Source organism: Chironomus tepperi, unplaced genomic scaffold (genome assembly GCF_022539635.2).
Source record: "Chironomus tepperi strain 1889 unplaced genomic scaffold, CSIRO-AGI_Ctep_v1 contig_467, whole genome shotgun sequence".
In the NCBI taxonomy this organism is placed as follows: domain Eukaryota; kingdom Metazoa; phylum Arthropoda; class Insecta; order Diptera; family Chironomidae; genus Chironomus; species Chironomus tepperi.
In genome coordinates, this window is record NW_027226589.1 from 360,585 (window position 1) to 377,214 (window position 16,630).

Consider the following 16,630-nt stretch of genomic DNA (forward strand, 5'->3'; position numbering starts at 1 on the left):
TCTGATAATTGAAAGAAAAAGCTGAGTAAAACTGGATACATGTTATATCAATGTTATATCAATGTTATATAAAATTGTATAACTTTAAGGTATTAGTCACTTAATAATGCAATTAAATTTTGATGACGTAAATAAAATATAATTAATAAATATAAAAAAAAAATTAATTCTAATTAAAATGCTGTAATTAAACACTAAGAAGCATGAACTACGTCTCTGTTAGAATTATTGATTTAACATAAACTTAGGAAATACATTCAGAAAACAAAAACTAACAAAAAATATTTTTTCGGGTGTCAAAATGTTTGTGAACTTAGACTTATTAATTCAATAAAATTTTCAATTCATTCACATTGAAATAATTTGCAAAACTTAAAACTTACAACATAATCGAAATATAAATAACATGAAACATGTTCAGACTTGCATCAGTTCCAATTCAAACATTAAACAGCAAACAGTCCACAGTTAAACAAAATGAAGTCAATTTTTGTAGTTTTTGCACTTTTCGGAGCTGCTTTTGCATATCATGACGCTTCACACGCATATGAAGTCAAAGTTCATCATCATCATGTCCCAGTTGTTCATCATGCAGCTCCAGTTGTTCATCATGCAGTTCCAGTAGTCGCAGTTCACCACGACGATCATCATGACAGCAAGGATTATTATCATCATCCATCATACAAATTTGAATATGGAGTTCATGATCCACACACAAATGACCACAAGAGTCAATGGGAGCATCGTGATGGAGATGTTGTTAAGGGTGAATACACATTGGATGAAGCTGATGGAACCAAACGTGTTGTTAAGTACTCATCTGATAAGCACAATGGATTCCAAGCTCATGTTGAACGTATTGGACATGCTCATCATGAACACAGCTATGGACATCATTATTAAGAATACAAAGAAGCAAATTTAATGACTGAAATGGTTAACGTTTGTAAATAAAATTAAAAAAATGAAATTTTTAATAAATTCTTCTCTTTATTTTATAACAACAAACAATTAGGTAGGGTAAAAAATATAATTTCTTGAGCATATAATTTCTTGCGCGAACCAATTCTCCAATAAATAATTTTTTTTCTGGCATGAAATTTTTAAATGCTTATGCTTTCTTAACGATAAACTCTTCTGACCAAAATCGATTAAAAAAATACAAATTCAGTGAATTTTCAGATTCCATAAGAAAAATATTTTTATGATGTTCCATTGTTACTGAATATAAATTCTTGCGCAAAAAATATAATTTTTTTTTGCAAAATTTTGGGCAAGTAGGCGATTGATTTTGATGTCACAAAATTTAAATTTTTGTTTATCTTCTTTTCTGACGTTGTTCTCCTTCAAAATGGCTATAGGATACTTTTTGATTATTTTTAAAATATTTTATAGGTGAAAAACGCGAAAAATTACGTATTTTTATGATTTTTAGCTGTTTTTGAAATTTTAGAAAAAATTTTTTCAATTAAGCCACTTTCAATTTCTTTTAAATATGGCGAATTAATAGCTTTAATATCATCAATATCAATTGACGGTTTTGGGTAAGCTTCACAATCAGATTTATTCTGTTTTTTCTTTTCGTTCCTAATTCTATTGGTGAAAATCACTGGAATTTTACACTCTTCTTCAATGTGGACATATTCATTTTTTTCACCATCATAAATTGAATAATCAGTTTGATTACCCCAAACTAACTTATATTTTGTTGGTTCATCTAGACCAAAGCATAATGGTTCCTGCAATGATGTCGAATGAACTATCCAGACATCACTTCCATCACGACCTTTTAAGCCATTAAATCCACCACTGCCATTTTTGCCATTTTGTCCGGGAATATTAACAATTATGATATGATCAGGATTTTCATTTTGATCAATCTCAATTGTAATTTCGCCTGGATGTCCACCATTTCCACCATATCCACCAAGACCACCAGGTTTTCCTGGCAATCCGAGTTCTTCTCTTTTGGCCAACATTAATCCATATACCTCATTTTGATAAGTTTGTACAAAGACATGCCCAATAAGACCTTCATCTGTTGTAACAATCGAATTAGATGAATTGTTTTGTAAAATTGTATGAATTTTTTGAAGTTTAAACATTTCATAAAATTTTCTATTTTCAGCTACTAGTGGACTATACATTCTAAAATCACAACCTTTGACAGTGAGACTATTCTCAGTTGTATCCTTTGCATTTTTGCCATTTTCACCGTTTCCTCCATCTTGACCATCCATTCCGTCAGCTCCATTTGAAATTATTTTTAAAACTGATTCATTTCTAAATTCTATGAATTTACAAATCAAAGCAAAATTCCCTCCGCTTTCACCGGCAATGCCATCACATCCATCTTTACCATTTCCTTCAGAATCTTGTCCAGCATCACCATTGAATGGGTCATGAGGAACTCCCGATAGATCAATTTTAACTGACTGACAAACTTGAACTTTATTTGCATATATTACAAGATTTTTGCCTCTAAATTGAGTTGTAAAATCAGATTCTAAGTAAAATGTATCGCAAATAACTCTGAATTCAGCCGGAACGGATGACACTTTTTCTAATTCTGTTGATGAAATATGTTTTCTTTTCAATTCCCAGACGTCAGGCGATTCACAGTTGAATTGAGTCTTTTTCGGGTCGTTTGATCTTCGTTTTTGATTAGATGGCATGTTTTATAGATATGCTGAATAAAGTGATAAAAAAAATTTATTAAATTCAAATGCTTTTTTATAATATTCGTAAGCAGAGAAAGCGACCCAATAACCCGATTTCGATCCAAAAGAAGGTCTTGTCGAATTGGAGTCCTTTTTCGCTTTTCTACTCACGTCAACTTGGTTTGTGTGATTCAATTTAAATTTAAAATAATCTTAAGATTGCGAAATCAAAAAATGCACATAACAAAAATTCATAAATTTCTATTTATATCAATGTTATACTCAGTGATTAATTCAACGCATTAAAGTTATATCCACTTTTTTATTCATAATATTTAACAAACGTCACTAAATGACACAAACAGCTTATAATGAAGAATAGTCAAATAAACATACTTGTAAATGTCCTCAAAACTGGTAAATTTTTCTTTTTTTAAAAAAAAAAATAAAGCAATTTAATATTTTGATATCTTTTATTTTCTTAAACACGTACTCTTCACATGAATGTTGAAATTAATCTGATCATATAACGTGAAACAAACAAACAAATGATTTTCATATCTCAGTCATTATTAACATCTTCTTGTCTCCGCTAACATTGTTATATAGCAATGTTATGGCTTTTTTTACAAAAATTGATTCAGAAATTAGATTTTACTAATTTAATTTTACGTTCAATTTTATTTTTACAATAATAAATAAATAATATTTGGTCATATTGACGAAACGTTATACAAATATTTGCTGACTTGAATGCTCTTACATATTTAAATTCTCTGATGGAAAAACCAGTTTATTATGATTGAATTAGTGCATTTTAATAAAAAAAGTTTTGATTTTCTGAAAAAATGATTTACGTTGGCAAAATCTTCAAAGAGATTTTTCTTACGTCAAATATTCCAATCAAACATAGATTCAATCATAGATGTGACTGACTTATTTACTTCCTTACTTCGCTGCCTGTATAGATCAATTGTTATCCACGGACTCTCTTAATTGTCATTCGCAATTTCTTGATAATTTACAACATCAACATATACAAATGTCATTTAAATATACAAATGCTTCTCTTTATTTTATAACAACAAACAATTAGGTAGGGTAAAAAATATAATTTCTTGAGCATATAATTTCTTGCTAAAATCGATTAAAAAAATACAAATTCAGTGAATTTTCAGATTCCATAAGAAAAATATTTTTATGATGTTCCATTGTTACTGAATATAAATTCTTGCGCAAAAACTATAATTTTTTTTGCAAAATTTTGGGCAAGTAGGCGATTAATTTTGATGTCACAAAATTTCAATTTTTGTTTATCTTCTTTTCTGACGTTGTTCTCCTTCAAAATGGCTATAGGATACTTTTTGATTATTTTTAAAATATTTTATAGGTGAAAAACGCGAAAAATTACGAATTTTTATGATTTTTAGCTGTTTTTGAAATTTTAGAAAAAATTTTTTCAATGAAGCCACTTTCAATTTCTTTTAAATATGGCGAATTAATAGCTTTAATATTATCAATATCAATTGACGGTTTTGGGTAAGCTTCACAATCAGATTTATTCTTTTTCTTCTTTTCGTTCCTAATTTTATTGGTGGAAATCACTGGAATTTTATACTCTTCTTCAATGTGGACAAATTCATTTTTTTCACCATCATAAATTGAATAATCAGTTTGATTACCCCAAACTAACTTATATTTTGTTGGTTCATCTAGACCAAAGCATAATGGTTCCTGCAATGATGTCGAATGAACTATCCAGACATCACTTCCATCACGACCTTTTAAGCCATTAAATCCACCACTGCCATTTTTGCCATTTTGTCCGGGAATATTAACAATTATGATATGGTCAGGATTTTCATTTTGATCAATCTCAATTGTAATTTCGCCTGGATGTCCACCATTTCCACCATATCCACCAAGACCACCAGGTTTTCCTGGCAATCCGAGTTCTTCTCTTTTGGCCAACATTAATCCATATACCTCATTTTGATAAGTTTGTACAAAGACATACCCAATAAGACCTTCATCTGTTGTAACAATCGAATTAGATGAATTGTTTTGTAAAATTGTATGAATTTTTTGAAGTTTAAACATTTCATAAAATTTTCTATTTTCAGCTACTAGTGGACTATACATTCTAAAATCACAACCTTTGACAGTGAGACTATTCTCAGTTGTATCCTTTGCGTTTTTGCCATTTTCACCGTTTCCTCCATCTTGACCATCCATTCCGTCAGCTCCATTTGAAATTATTTTTAAAACTGATTCATTTTTAAATTCTATGCATTTACAAATCAAAGCGAAATTGCCTCCGCTTTCACCGGCAGTGCCATCACATCCATCTTTACCATTTCCTTCAGAATCTTGTCCAGCATCACCATTGAATGGGTCATGAGGAACTCCCGATAGATCAATTTTAACTGACTGACAAACTTGAACTTTATTTGCATATATTATAAGCTTTTTGCCTCTAAATTGAGTTGTAAGATCAGATTCTAAGTCAAATGTATCGCAAATAACTCTGAATTCAGCCGGAACGGATGACACTTTTTCTAATTCTGTTGATGAAATATATTTTCTTTTCAATTCCCAGACGTCAGGCGATTCACAGTTGAATTGAATCTTTTTCGGGTCGTTTGATCTTCGTTTTTGATTAGATGGCATGTTTTATAGATATGCTGAAAGGAGTGATAATTTTATTAAATTCAAATGCTTTTTTATAATATTCGTAAGCAGAAAAAGCGACCCAATAACCCGATTTCGATCCAAAAGAAGGTCTTGTTGAATTGGAGTCCTTTTTCGCTTTTCTACTCACGTCAACTTGGTTTGTGTGATTCAATTTAAATTTAAAATAATCTTAAGATTGCGAAATCAAAAAATGCACATAACAAAAATTCATAAATTTCTATTTATATCAATGTTATACTCAGTGATTAATTCAACGCATTAAAGTTATATCCACTTTTTTATTCATAATATTTAACAAACGTCACTAAATGACACAAACAGCTTATAATGAAGAATAGTCAAATAAACATACTTGTAAATGTCCTCAAAACTGGTAAATTTTTCTTTTTTTTTTTTAAATAAAGCAATTTAATATTTTGATATCTTTTATTTTCTTAAACACGTACTCTTCACATGAATGTTGAAAGCTATCTGATCATATAACGTGAAACAAACAAACAAATGATTTTTATATCTCAGTCATTATTAACATCTTCTTGTCTCCGCTAACATTGTTATATAGCAATGTTATGGTTTTTTTTTACAAAAATTGATTCAGAAATTAGATTTTACTAATTTAATTTTACGTTCAATTTTATTTTTACAATAATAAATAAATAATATTTGGCCATATTGACGAAACGTTATACAAATATTTGCTGACTTGAATGCTCTTACATATTTAAATTCTCTGATGGAAAAACCAGTTTATTATGATTGAATTAGTGCATTTTAATAAAAAAAGTTTTGATTTTCTGAAAAAATGATTTACGTTGGCAAAATCTTCAAAGAGATTTTTCTTACGTCAAATATTCCAATCAAACATAGATTCAATCATAGATGTGACTGACTTATTTACTTCCTTACTTCGCTGCCTGTATAGATCAATTGTTATCCACGGACTCTCTCAAATGTCATTCGCAATTTCTTGATAATTTACAACATCAACATATACAAATGTATATTTGAAATGTATATTTTTTTTATAAAAGCTATTACAAGTCTCTAGCTGATAGATCACTACGCTACTCCTTCATTTCTAAAAGTATACTTCCCTATGAGGTTCCTAGAAACTAGTCTTAAATGTTCACTAAAAATTCTGCTTATTCTTTCTATATATATCAAAATCTATATTTCAAAATCAAAAGCAAATCCATATTTTAATTAATTATTGGACTTCTAGGTCTATTACATTAGATATATAAGATATACCTAGCTATAGTACTTGAAAAATAATAAAAAAAAAAATAATGTGAGCTTTTAAAAAGTTGAAACAAAAAAAAATATTTTTTTGGATGTCAAAATGTTTGTGAACTTAGACTAATTAATTCAATAAAATTTTCAATTCATTCACATTGAAATAATTTGCAAAACTTAAAACTTACAACATAATCGAAGTATAAATAACATGAAACATGTTCAGACTTGCATCAGTTCCAATTCAAACATTCAACAGCAAGCACTTCACAGTTAACAAAATGAAGTCAATTTTTGTAGTTTTTGCACTTTTCGGAGCTGCTTTTGCATATCATGACGCTTCACATGCATATGAAGTCAAAGTTCATCATCATCATGTCCCAGTTGTTCATCATGCAGCTCCAGTAGTCGCAGTTCACCACGACGATCATCATGACAGCAAGGATTATTATCATCATCCATCATACAAATTTGAATATGGAGTTCATGATCCACACACACATGACCACAAGAGTCAATGGGAGCATCGTGATGGAGATGTTGTTAAGGGTGAATATACATTGGATGAAGCTGATGGAACCAAACGTGTTGTTAAGTACTCATCTGATAAGCACAATGGATTCCAAGCTCATGTTGAACGTATTGGACATGCTCATCATGAACACAGCTATGGACATCATTATTAAGAATACAAAGAAGCAAATTTAATGACTGAAATGCTTAACGTTAAAAAATAAAATTAAATAATATAAAGTTTCAATTTTAATTTCAAATGTTTTCAATTTATTAAAAATTTAATCCATAGGGCATTCCTCGTCATATTCTAAAGGTAGCATAGAGTCCCAATTTATTTTTTGTCCACCATAAAAATAGTCTTCATATCCATTAATATTTTTCCAATTATTTAATGCTGTAGAATTTTGATAAGAAAAGCTATATTTTTGATTCATATCGCTAACATTGCAGGCCTTTATATAGAATGTATGCTCCTCAAAATTAGCAGTAAGACAACTTTCATTATCATCAGATCCATTGCTGATCATATTGGTTGTTAAATTAAATTTCCAGAATTGATTTCCAGTTTTCGAATAATGACATCCTTGGAAATTAATATTGTAAGCATCAAGACAAAGCTCAGTATATCCAAAAACAATAATTTTATTGAAAGTCATACGAAAGTACTGAGATTCTGGAATATCACCTAATGTGCACTCTTTAATTCTTGCTGTTTCATTGTTTTGACCTTTTACAAAATCCATACAGTAACTTTCATTCAACAATAGCTTAATCTGCCCGGATGCAAAAACAGGAACTCTTTTCTCAATTGGAAACTTCACAATCAGCTCAGGTGTCACATAATTCAAAAAGTATTCAAAATTTTTGCATTTGAGCTTCTCACGAACAGCTTTAGGACGACTGAGGTCACCTGGATCAATTTTATCGTATCTCTCTCGATTTCTGTCATAAACAACGTCTTTGTAGTCATCGAACCAGACTTCAACCAGTCTTTTAAAGTTTCTGCCTAGGTAGTCATATGGAACATTGGATCTTGATGGATTATATCCTCGGAATGTGTGAGTGATGCGACTGCATGGAACTTCGTAGAGACCATCAGCACAAAGCCATAGTTTGAAACTTAATTCGTAATTTTCGGCTAGAAATTTAAAACATATATTAACCTATAAAGAACAAAAATCATAAAAAGGAAACTAACCATTCCAAATCCGAAAATCTCTGTCATATCCATCAAGTTCTTCCATGAAAAATTTTCTATCAATTGCAAAAGCACATCCAAGCATTATAGGATTTGGATAGGGTTTCAGCTTATTATATCCATCTGGAACTCTCCTATCAAACTGATGATAAACCAATTCCCAGTCAAATGCACCTCTATCGCTATAGGGAGAAGCTCCATCAACTTTGAATGTTTCAGGTGAGAAATAATCAATTGTTGGATTTGTTGCGAGTCTTCTATTTGCCTTGATTGGAGCTAAAAGTGGTGGTAACCAGTTGACATTGACTTCTGTATGGGAACTAAAACAGTTGATTGATAATATAAGTTATGTATGAAAATCATATGACAATCTCACTCAAAAAACACCAAAACTTCTCCAGTTGCAATCAGAGCACCTTCAAGTCTAGTTACAATTAATCCCTTCCGTTCTTGCAAATTCTTGATTTTAATTGTCGTATTTGGAAAGTTTTCAACAACATATTCCTCAAGTGGATCATATAGTTCGGAATTAGAACTCAAATCATTGACTAAAATGATCTCATGAAGCAATTCCGGTGGTGTTCTATTCACAATCGAGTGAATTGTTCTCTGCAGCACGCTAAATACTTCATTATAAAATATCACAATAATTGACACATTTGGCAATTCTTCAGGATACAAATACTTTTGGCAATCTGGATGTCTTGTGTCTTGAATTGACCGATTTACACTGATTCTATCAGACACCACAACACCAAATCCAGTCTCAGAGAATAATTTTTTATTGAGAGCAATATCATTCTCATCTGTGAGAATTACAGCAGTTCCATTCTCTCCGAGACCTTTTCTGGTCATTTCTCTGTAAATTTGCTCATAATTATTCCAATCGCGACATCTTTTTTGAATTCTTGACGTAATTTTTGTTGTTGTTTTGTAATTTTTGTCACTTGATAGATTTAATAATGCACTGAGGGCAATTAGAGCTATTATTTCCAAAATTGGAATTAAAATTAAAAAAAATTTAATCGAAAATTGTCGAATTCTCGGTGGTAATGTCTTGATTGTTTCCATTATACTAAATATCATCATCATCATGCATCAACATGATGGTGAAATTATTTAGTTAAAAATTGTTTCGATGAATCGAACCAAAACTGGATTTTTGGAAGATTAGAGTAGTTTATTGTTAACTTTGAATAGAATTTTTATAAATTTTGATATATTTATAATATTCAATTTAAAGATCTGATATCAAATGTTTGAAAATATTGCAGAAGATAGCAAAGCAGTGTTAACTAATATTTCTGGGGAGTTTTAAGTTTTTGGTATAAATTATCAAAATTTTGAAAAGGTTTTGAACCCCAAATTAAGCCTTGAACATCGTTACATATGTAATTAAGATGTTGATAAAAAATGGTGCATCAATACATTTTCAAAGATTTAATTAATTTAAATAAAATACTTCTTTGGTCCTCGTGATGAGAGAAGATGTGTAATTATTGATAACAGAATTTCAGAATTATTGTCTACATATAAGAGATAAGAGGCAAATGATTCTCAAATTCATTAGTTATTTAAAAACATTCCCATTTAGTCATAAAACTGACATTAAGAAATTAATATGAAATTTTTAAAATTTTTAAGGTAATTAAACTCCTTATATACAGAATAAAGACTATATATGACTATATTCTACTTGAACTATAGAATCTTCATTATAATTGCATCACTTATGCACTCTAACTCTGCATCAACTATCAACTGCGAATACAAAAAATTTGGCATAACTTATCAATGTGTTGTAAAAAATGTCAAAATCTTTGAAATTAAAAATTCATTTTCTAGTGCAATTGGAACACATGAAAGCTTGAAGACTAATGATGATGTAACATGGATTACTATCAATAACGGACAAATGATCAAATTTCCAACTGGACTTGAAATAATATTTAAGAACTTGGAAGGAATTAGGATTACAAACATGAATTTGGATAAAATAGATCAAGAAAATTTAAAACTTTTCAACAAATTAAAATTTTTAAATCTAAGTTTCAACAAAATTACATCAATTCACAACAATTTGTTCCAATTTAATCCAAAACTTGAACACATTTCATTGGCAAATAACGAAATCAATCATATTGACCCTCAAGCTTTTAGTAGCTTAATAAACTTAAATCAACTTTTTTTGCAAGGAAATAAATGTAAAAATAAGGAAATATCAAGGTCTGCGGAAGACAAAACGCAAGTAAGAAAGCTTGTTCATGATATTGAAGCTGGAAAATGTGAATGACTGCAGAAATTCTTATTATGTTTTGTATATTTAAAAATTTTACAGTTAAAACTAAAAAAATTTTCCTAAATTTCTTGACTTTTTATTATGGACATGATAAATGAGTAAATTGACATATTTTTAGCCTTATTAATGATGATAACCATGATGAGCATGTCCAATACGTTCAACATGAGCTTGGAATCCATTGTGCTTATCAGATGAGTATTTGACAACACGTTTTGTTCCATCAGCTTCATCCAATGTGTATTCACCCTTAACAACATCTCCATCACGATGCTCCCATTGACTCTTGTGGTCATGTGTGTGTGGATCATGAACTCCATATTCGAATTTGTATGATGGATGATGATAATAATCCTTGCTGTCATGATGATCGTCGTGGTGAACTGCGACTACTGGAACTGCATGATGAACAACTGGAGCTGCATGATGAACAACTGGGACATGATGATGATGAACTTTGACTTCATATGCATGTGAAGCGTCATGATATGCAAAAGCAGCTCCGAAAAGTGCAAAAACTACAAAAATTGACTTCATTTTGTTAACTGTGGACTGTTTGCTGTTGAATGTTTGAATTGGAACTGATGCAAGTCTGAACAGCTGTTCATGTTATTTATACTTCGATTATGTTGCAAGTTTTATGTTTTGCAAATTATTTCAATGTGAATGAATTGAAAATTTTATTGAATTAATTAGTCTAAGTTCAGAAACATTTTGACACCCAAAAATACATTTTTTGTTTCAGTTTTTTGCAGAAATGAATAAGTTCACAGATATTTATTGCTTAATGAAGCATATAAAATCAAAGAGAAATTCAACAAAAAAAAATATTTGAACTTGAATAAAGTTTTTTGAAAAGCTGTATAAATACTAAATGAAAATCGAACAAGTCATGTCAATTACAAAGTTTGATTCAAGCTTAAAACAAACAGTTAAAAAAAATGAAGTCAATTTTTGTAGTTTTTGCACTTTTCGGAGCTGCTTTTGCTTATCATGATGCTTCACATGCATATGAAGTCAAAGTTCATCATCATGATGTCCCAGTTGTTCATCATGCAGCTCCAGTTGTTCATCATGCAGTTCCAGTAGTCGCAGTTCACCACGACGATCATCATGACAGCAAGGATTATTATCATCATCCATCATACAAATTCGAATATGGAGTTCATGATCCACACACAAATGACCACAAGAGTCAATGGGAGCATCGTGATGGAGATGTTGTTAAGGGTGAATACACATTGGATGAAGCTGATGGAACAAAACGTGTTGTCAAATACTCATCTGATAAGCACAATGGATTCCAAGCTCATGTTGAACGTATTGGACATGCTCAACATGGATATCATCATTAAGTATTTAAGAAAATGATTATTTGATTTTTTAGTGCAATTTTTGATTTATTTCTGATTAAATGCCATTTGTTTTAATAAGAATAAATAATTTTGAATCAATTGCAGTATGAAAATATAATTTTTTTAATTTATATTACATTGAGTATTTATTCAGATGTATAAAATCATAGTAATGGCTTGTCGCATTGATCCGCTCTGGAATGAAATCCTAAACAAATTATACTAAATTTATTCAATAAGACATCATCGTTAAGTAGTCTTCAAATCAAGTCACTATAACCGTTGAACGAACCCAACTCTAACTTAAAATTATATAAAGTAGCTCAATAATAGTAATAATTACAACAATAATAAAATAATAATAATAATAATTATTATTATTATATTTATACATTTCTTATATCCAATTCAAGCTTTATTTATTAATGTCTTCAAATTACACAAAATCACAAATATGTGCTATGACTATAGGAACCATAAACTGTTCTTGATAGACATGATTATTTGGAACTTTGATGATATTTTAGTTAATAACTCACGATTTTGTTGGTTTTAATAATTTTTTGAGACTGTCCTCTAAGCCTGACCGTTTACTTATTATGTACAATTTTTAAAAATAGGGTGCAAAATTTTGTAACTAAAGGGATCAAAAATTCAGTGGGGAAGGGGTTTACAAATTTCATAATATGTGAACAAACCCAACTCAAACTTGAAATTATAAAATGCGAACTTTGCGGCAAAGTTGGCTTATTTTCAGAGAAATTTCATCTAGACTCAATAATTGTAATAATTACAATAATAATAAAATAATAAAATTGGTCTAACTGAAACCACTTTTTTTGATTTGCTGGATTACCCTAGGGGAATTGCCCCATATAGTTGCTAGCCAAAAGTCTGTGCCTGGGAATAATTATTATTATTATATTTATACATTTCTAATGTCCAATTCATGTTGGACTAGATTCATCAAAATTAAAATGAAATTCCACATCATCAACAAAATATCGCAAACTTTATTTATTAATGTCTTCAAATTACACAAAATCACAAATATGTGCTATGACTAAAGGAACCATAAACTGTTCACATGTGCTCACATTGTGTCATAATTCTTATGAAGCTGCGATAAATTTTTCCATAAAATAAACAAATATTAATGAAGTAAGTTAATTGTTCACTAAAATTAATTTCATTTGTGCATGAGATTCTAAAGGCTAAGGACATAAGAAGTGAATTGAAAAATATTAAGAAAAAAAATTTGTTAATTCAAATAAATTTGTGTTAAATTTTACATAAAAGAAACTACTAGTTTTTATTGCTTAATTTTTTTTTTTTAATTAATTGAGTTTTTAATAATTTTCATCCAAAATGTCAAGATATAATGGTAAATTACAAATTTATAATATTCTTATATTATATTCATTTTTAAATAAGTTTTTAAAATTTTAATTTTTTAAACAATTCTTATTTTTTATTTAAAAAAAAAAAAAAAACACTTTTTTAATTGAAATTTTTAAAAAAATTTAGAAGTTTGTTTTTAACAAAAAAAATTTAAAATAAAAAAACTTGATTTTAAAATTTTGAAAATCCTTAAAATAACATCTTATTTAACACAAACTTTCTTAAGGTCTTTTTCGAAACCTCATGCCTGAATTATACAGTCCAGACAGAAGCAACGATGATCGTCGAAATCATTCAAATAACTGGAGTACACCAGAAAGACATGAAGCAAACAATCGTGGTTCATTGAACAACAGCAGTGACTTCAATAACAGCAACTCAGGTCAATATACATTCAACAGTAATCAAAGAGAAAATTCTTCATCAATTAGCAGTTCACGTTCGTCAACTGATGACTCAAATAATAGTGCTGGACCAGATGGAAGTTCTTCGTGGTTGCAAAATGATTATGCTAGTGACAGAAAATATGATAATCAAAATTCACTTTCATATACAAGGTATCGATTACCAAGTGATGAAAAAATTAAAAGAGACCGGTTAAATACTTATTTTAGAATTTAATGTTTTAAATTGAATTTTTTAATAATTTTATTAATTTTAGTTTTATATTTTTTAAATTGTTAGTTGATAATTTTAAAATTTTAAAATTTTAAAACTAAAAAGTTTAAAAAAATCTTTAATATTTAATTTTTTAAGTAATATTTAAAATTTTTAAAAACACTTAAAATTAAATTTCCAAATTTTATTTTTAACATTTTAGTTTTAAAAATTCTACTAATGTAGTTTAAATTAATTTTTCAAAAAATTTCTGATTTTTTAACTAAACCTATATAATTTTTGTTCAAATTTTTCTTTTTTATTAATTCATTATGTTTTAAAATTTATTTAGGATGAATAAGAATAGCATGTAAGCACTATAGCTATTAAGCTAGTATTTTAAAATAAATTTAAACATTAAATTGTAAAAATGAGTAAAAATATTGCAAAATTTTACACAAATATACTCCTCAAAATTGAAGAATGTTGAATTTGCTTTATAGACTTTTCGTTGTAAATAGGGATCTAAGATCCTACTGAAAAGTGCGCAATTGATCTTATTTTTCCTAATATTAAGACTTGTAATAAAATTTTTCAATTTAAAATATTTAAATATTTTTTTTTTTAAATTTTTCATTATACCAAGCCATCCTCAACATAGCTTTCTAGGTCACATTCAAAAGTTCTCAAAACAACAGGAATCTACTTTCATTTCATAATAACAAAACTTATCATTGCCAGTCATTTTTCGTAGAACTGTTCATAATTTTTTTTACTTGAAGCCGCCAAATCAGTTTGTTTAAAAATTCTTTATTATAAATAATTCATTTCTCATGGCTGTTGTCATAAATAATGTGATTGTTTATGTACTCGCAAAGTGCCAGGGAAATCTGATCACAGTGACGCTATATAGAAGTAAATAATGAACGATATGATGAGATTGGTGATATTTTGATATGAAAGTTGATAACCATTCTGACACGAGCAGATTTTTGGGAGGTTTGAGGAAATAAGAACATGCTTAAAATTATCGTCAGAATATTGACCAAACGACCGAAATAATTTGGTTTTGATCTCAGGGAATATCGAGCCAATTTCGACCGATTACCCGTCATGGCAGCTCTTACTTAATAAATGAACTAATTATTATTGAATTTTTATTAAATAATAAAAATCCATGCTCAAAGCTGTTTACTTTTGCAAACGTGCACATGCTTTGTTGGTCTTTTTCTTTTCATCAATTTTCAATACATAACAATAAAAATTTCTCTCTAAATTGACTCATTTTTAATTAACAACAAAGCTCATAGTTCTCACGAAAATTATACTCTACAGAAACAACAAATTGATTACAGAGAGCTAGCAAATTTCTCAATTTTGAGGAGAGAAAAAATCGTAAACCAAAACGACCTTGACATTTTTAATTTTTCTTTGTCGCTTCATCTTTTTTGAGTAGCAATCATGTCTCTATAATGTTTTGTTATGGAATGTTATGTCAATTAATTAATTAATGTTTCACGTGATGCAGTTTGCTTTAGAGATTTATCTTGCCGAATCACACCTGCTTTGTAATAAATTATATCTAATAATAATCAATTTTTTCATGTAGTATGTCTCTACATAACTGATCGAATAAAAAATAGAAAAAATGTAAAAAAAGGTATTCAACATCCACTTTTCTACTACCAGAACTAGGGATTTCAATCCCGGGACAAAATCTCAATCCCGGGATTACGGGATTTGAAAAACTGATCCCGGGATCCCGGGATTGGATAATGAAAAAAAGTATTCTTTTCATATTGATAAATGAAGAAAAATAACACGTTTCTGGTCAAATTCCAGTACAAATGTAATACTAAATGTTTTATTAGAAATTTTAGGGCTCAATGAATAATTTCAAGCAAACAGAAATGTGGTAAAAGTACTAGTAAACGACAAGTTTATGTCGAAGAATTTCTCAAAATCCCGATCTCGATAGATTTTCGGGATGGAGATTAGAATTTTCGGGATTACGGGATTTTTCGGGATTCTCCGGGAAATCCCGATAGCAAGACCCCGGGATGCGGGATCCCGGGATTGAAACCCCTAACCAGAACTTTAAGAACTACCAGAAACTTTTTGAAAGAAATAAATGTAATAAATCATCACTTGGACACAGGTTGAACTTTTTGAAAATTATTGATAAAAAGCTTCATGTCTGTTTAAAACAAAATACTTGTAAATGAAATCGTGTCCGTGATTGTTCCAAATCATAACGATTTTTCTATTTTCCAAATTTTCCACAAAAGGCAATTCATTTATAAATTGCATTATGGGAAATGTTTACCTTCAATAATTTATTGAATTTATATTAATCAGTAAAAAATAAAATCAATGTACAAAGCAGCAAACATGTGCATTTATGTCCATGCTTCTTTCTTTTCATGATATTTTCTTTTTATCGATTTTTAATGAACAGCAATAAAATTTTCTCTCCCAATTGACTTTTAATTTTCAATAATGCTCACAGATCTCACGAAAATTGATTTCTTCAGAGACAACGTATTGAAAACAGAGAGCCAAAAAATTTCTCAATATGTATTGAAAAAATGGTAAACCATAACAAGCGATGTCCTTGACATTTTTAATTTGTTTGTCGCTTCAACCTCTTTCACTTTTTTGTGTGCGCATCGCG

General features: G+C 29.2%; 9 protein-coding genes across 12 annotated transcripts in view; 4 read left to right on the forward strand and 5 right to left on the reverse strand.

The window, feature by feature from the left end:
• The window catches only part of LOC139099458 (chymotrypsin-2-like), a 161,840-nt gene that overhangs the window by 80,389 nt on the left and 64,821 nt on the right, over nt 1-16,630 (reverse strand). The window lies entirely within an intron of this gene.
• LOC139099412 (cuticle protein 19-like) lies at nt 424-981 on the forward strand. The gene has a single exon (XM_070651855.1). It carries the CDS (start codon nt 478-480, stop codon nt 901-903), a length of 426 nt encoding a protein of 141 aa, XP_070507956.1. The 5' UTR covers nt 424-477; the 3' UTR covers nt 904-981.
• Nucleotides 990-3,154, reverse strand: LOC139099411 (uncharacterized). Of its 2 annotated transcripts, none has more exons than XM_070651853.1 (2): nt 3,057-3,154; nt 990-2,689 (listed from the first exon to the last, which is right to left on the reverse strand). In XM_070651853.1, exon 2 carries the CDS (start codon nt 2,673-2,675, stop codon nt 1,413-1,415), a length of 1,263 nt encoding a protein of 420 aa, XP_070507954.1. In that variant the 5' UTR covers nt 2,676-2,689; nt 3,057-3,154; the 3' UTR covers nt 990-1,412. The 2 variants fall into 2 exon arrangements, with proteins under 2 accessions (XP_070507954.1, XP_070507955.1); XM_070651854.1 differs by lacking the exon at nt 3,057-3,154 and adding an exon at nt 2,832-2,920.
• On the reverse strand, nt 3,763-5,814 carry LOC139099399 (uncharacterized). 2 transcript variants are annotated; one of them, XM_070651841.1, is made up of 2 exons: nt 5,707-5,814; nt 3,763-5,344 (listed from the first exon to the last, which is right to left on the reverse strand). In XM_070651841.1, exon 2 carries the CDS (start codon nt 5,328-5,330, stop codon nt 4,068-4,070), a length of 1,263 nt encoding a protein of 420 aa, XP_070507942.1. In that variant the 5' UTR covers nt 5,331-5,344; nt 5,707-5,814; the 3' UTR covers nt 3,763-4,067. The 2 variants fall into 2 exon arrangements, with proteins under 2 accessions (XP_070507942.1, XP_070507943.1); XM_070651842.1 differs by lacking the exon at nt 5,707-5,814 and adding an exon at nt 5,482-5,516.
• On the forward strand, nt 6,872-7,276 carry LOC139099303 (cuticle protein 19-like). The gene has a single exon (XM_070651727.1). The coding sequence runs from the start codon at nt 6,872-6,874 to the stop codon at nt 7,274-7,276; it is 405 nt and encodes a 134-aa protein (XP_070507828.1).
• LOC139099304 (N-acetylgalactosaminyltransferase 4-like) lies at nt 7,385-9,375 on the reverse strand. The gene is made up of 3 exons (XM_070651728.1): nt 8,681-9,375; nt 8,305-8,624; nt 7,385-8,244 (listed from the first exon to the last, which is right to left on the reverse strand). The coding sequence occupies exons 1-3, from the start codon at nt 9,373-9,375 to the stop codon at nt 7,385-7,387; spliced, it is 1,875 nt and encodes a 624-aa protein (XP_070507829.1).
• LOC139099379 (cuticle protein 19-like) lies at nt 9,270-12,017 on the forward strand. Its single transcript, XM_070651820.1, has 2 exons — nt 9,270-9,948; nt 10,012-12,017. The coding sequence occupies exon 2, from the start codon at nt 11,545-11,547 to the stop codon at nt 11,956-11,958; it is 414 nt and encodes a 137-aa protein (XP_070507921.1). The 5' UTR covers nt 9,270-9,948; nt 10,012-11,544; the 3' UTR covers nt 11,959-12,017.
• On the reverse strand, nt 10,659-11,217 carry LOC139099380 (cuticle protein 19-like). The gene has a single exon (XM_070651821.1). The coding sequence runs from the start codon at nt 11,138-11,140 to the stop codon at nt 10,727-10,729; it is 414 nt and encodes a 137-aa protein (XP_070507922.1). The 5' UTR covers nt 11,141-11,217; the 3' UTR covers nt 10,659-10,726.
• On the forward strand, nt 13,198-14,004 carry LOC139099408 (putative uncharacterized protein DDB_G0283431). The gene is made up of 2 exons (XM_070651849.1): nt 13,198-13,342; nt 13,586-14,004. The coding sequence occupies exons 1-2, from the start codon at nt 13,327-13,329 to the stop codon at nt 13,978-13,980; spliced, it is 411 nt and encodes a 136-aa protein (XP_070507950.1). The 5' UTR covers nt 13,198-13,326; the 3' UTR covers nt 13,981-14,004.